Consider the following 3,059-nt stretch of genomic DNA (forward strand, 5'->3'; position numbering starts at 1 on the left):
AATATAAATGTGCATGTTAATTTCTTGCTACACATCCATTTCTTCTTTAGTGTTACTCAGTTTATTTTTTAGGCAAATACTGCATATGTCTTTTGGTTTAAAAATAGTCTAAATTAATTTATTTTGTGTTTATGAACTATTTTTTTGAGACAGAATACATGCTGTGACATCTAGCTAGATTCCAGGCCAATAGTAATTGGTTTTGAAAGAGAGTAAGTGACATTTTGTATAGTATAGATCTTTTTTGTACCAAGTTAAATATTTTTTCCAGTTTGAACAAAGCTATACTTGTTTAAAATGAAATTTAAAAACCCAGACAGTAAGAATTGCTGCTTTATATTTTTAAAGCAAATGTTATTAGTTAATTTCAGATAGTTAACCATATTGGTTAGGACATCCATTTGCCTTTGCATGACAGTTTTGAACACTTTAATAAAAAGATTGTTTTTTGGATAGCTGAATCTAAATGTTTTTGCTATGAGATACACATTTGACATTTTTTTTTCCTTTAGATAATCGTGTGGAAGAGATACAGTGATTTTAAGAAACTACACAAAGAGCTATGGCAAATTCACAAAAACTTATTCCGACAGTCAGAACTATTTCCTCCATTTGCTAAAGGAATAGTGTTTGGTAAGTGGTTATTTTGAAACTTGAATTTTAAATGTGATGATTAGCTAATTATGTGTATATGCTGCACCCCTGACTTTTCTACTATTACATTAAGTCAGAAGCCCTTTTTCTTATTAAGATAATTCATATCAGTCAGCAAGCACCTGAAATTGTTATTTCATTTCTTGGTATAATTTTGGTTACTCAGAATACATTTCACTCTTCCTTTCCATGCAACAACAACCTCTGTTCCAACTAAACCAAAAAAACCTGTAGAAGCACAGGAAAGACAATGTTCAATTATTCTTATAGTTCTGAAATTCTTCTTTCTTTTTTATGAAAAGAAAGAAACATTTTGTATGTTTTTCTGACACCTTTCTCATAGTACACATAGTTGTAGTTTGAGAGGTACCTTGTCCAAATATGGACATTTCGAAATGGTGCTCTGGGTATGTTACTGATTGAGTCACAGCTGTTAGATTTCCGAGATCAGTCATATAAAAAATACATTTGATAGAAATAAAAAAAACAAGGCTGAGCGCGGTCACTCACACCTGTAATCCCAGCACTTGTGAGGCTAAGGCGGCGGATTGCCTGAGCTCACAGGTTCAAGACCAGCCTGAGCAGTAGCGAGATTCCCATCTCTAAAGATAGCTGGGCATTGTGGTGGGTGCCTGTAGTCTCAGCTACTTGGGAGGCTGAGGGAAGAGAATCGCTTGAGCCCAAGAGTTTGAGGTTTCTGTAAGCTGTGACACCATGGCACTCTACCAAGGGTGACAAATTGAGACTCTGTCTCAAACAAAAAACAAACCAAAAAACCCCAACCATTTTTGTTGTTTGTGATAGTATGTTGTTAGTGTGTTTGATATAGAAAAGGTGGAAAATATGGAAAAGCCAACTAAAAATAATGGCAGTGACAGTAACAACAACCAGAAAATATTCCATATAAACACGTTTATATGATTGATATTAAAATGGTCATACCAATCTTTTTCTTCAGTGTAGCTTGTATATATACATATTAATTTTAATTAAAAAAGTTACATTACATATATTGTTTTGTAAGTTCACTTTTTAAACGTATCAGTTTCTTGGGAATACTTTGCTATGTGGCTTGTCTTCTAGAACATAGTGGTGAAATATATGGATTTATCATGATTTACTTAATAGTCCTTTGGATAGATCTTTGGGTTGGTTCTAATTAGTTAAGAGCCTGAGCTTTAATGTCTTTGGAGCTAGAATTGATTCTATTTTTGCTGTTTACTACCTGTATAACTTTTATCAAGTAACTTGTCCTTTCTAAGCCTTTGTTTTTCTATCTATAAAATGAGCATAGTAATAAGTGGATTAAATAGGTAATGTGCATAAAGTACTTAGCAGTCTGGCATATACTTAGGGTCCAGTAATTGGTAGTTGCTTTATTTGTCATTAGTATTTTTGTTGGTTAATAAATCTTTGGTCTCTTAGATTTACACTCATTCTTCTATACTTGTTTTGTAATCTTAGAGTTTCTTTGCCAGATGTTTTTCTCTTAGTCTCTGGCTTAAGGGAGCGTTAGAGGGAAGTTAAAAGGCTGGAAGGGCTAGAAGAAAAGACCCCCCCGTCCCACCTGTTTCCTTCTTGGTCCTGTCGCATGAACCAAGCAAACTTCTTCACCCTGCTAGTCTTCATTTGTTTGAATAGCAAGAGTTGATTTCCCCATGTAGTTTTCCTGTGCTTCCAGAACTAGTCTCATTGTGTCATCCCTCTGCCTCTGTAGTCCACAGTCCTTGCCTCGGTGGACATCACCCCCATAATGCCCTCCTCAGAAGCTCTACCTGCTCCTCTAAGCTTCTAATTTTTAGTACTTGCACCTTTCTCTTTATTTCACCAGGACCGGAGATAGTAGTTGCTATTGCTGCTTTTTTTCTTTAAATAAGCAAAATTACAGTTAATGGGAAAAATACAAAGTACTATATTTAGATAAGAAAAAAATTACCCAAATGTATAACCTAGAAGCTTTATGGTTTGATAGTAGTTAGAATTAAAAACCAGTAATGTAGGGTATTTGAAACAGATCAGAATTAGCCAATAGGATGACAGTGTTGCTATTAACACATTGACTGCCACACTAGGAAAAAATTTTTTTTTCCTTTGGGGCCATGGTGTTTTATTAGGTCAAGATAGGTCAAGAGACATGTGAGTTACATATGCTTCACAAGGCCCCAGACTAGCCTAAGTTAAATACAACTCACATAGTAGTTAATGTATAAAAGCTTTTATAATCTGAGGTCTTATATAATTAAAACATTTTTTCTACTTGGGGTAAAATACACATAACATAAAACTTGCTGTCTTAACCATTTTTAAGTGTATTGCATAGTGGCATTAAGTACCTACACATTCTTGTGCAATTATCACCACTGTTTATCTCTAAAACTCTTTTCATCATCAAAACTGAGTTTCTG

At 34.2% G+C, this 3,059-nt stretch overlaps 1 protein-coding gene across 3 annotated transcripts in view; it reads left to right on the top strand.

The window, feature by feature from the left end:
- RPS6KC1 (ribosomal protein S6 kinase C1) overlaps positions 1 to 3,059 on the top strand; it is a 196,358-nt gene that overhangs the window by 23,599 nt on the left and 169,700 nt on the right. For all 3 annotated transcript variants that reach the window (XM_003802043.2, XM_023508196.1, XM_023508197.1), the window contains one exon: positions 513 to 633. In XM_003802043.2, the coding sequence (XP_003802091.1) occupies positions 513 to 633 (121 nt within the window). The remainder of the gene's footprint in view (positions 1 to 512; positions 634 to 3,059) is intronic.

The sequence above is a fragment of the Otolemur garnettii genome, unplaced genomic scaffold (assembly GCF_000181295.1).
Source record: "Otolemur garnettii isolate 467f Iridium unplaced genomic scaffold, OtoGar3 scaffold00229, whole genome shotgun sequence".
Taxonomy (NCBI): domain Eukaryota; kingdom Metazoa; phylum Chordata; class Mammalia; order Primates; family Galagidae; genus Otolemur; species Otolemur garnettii.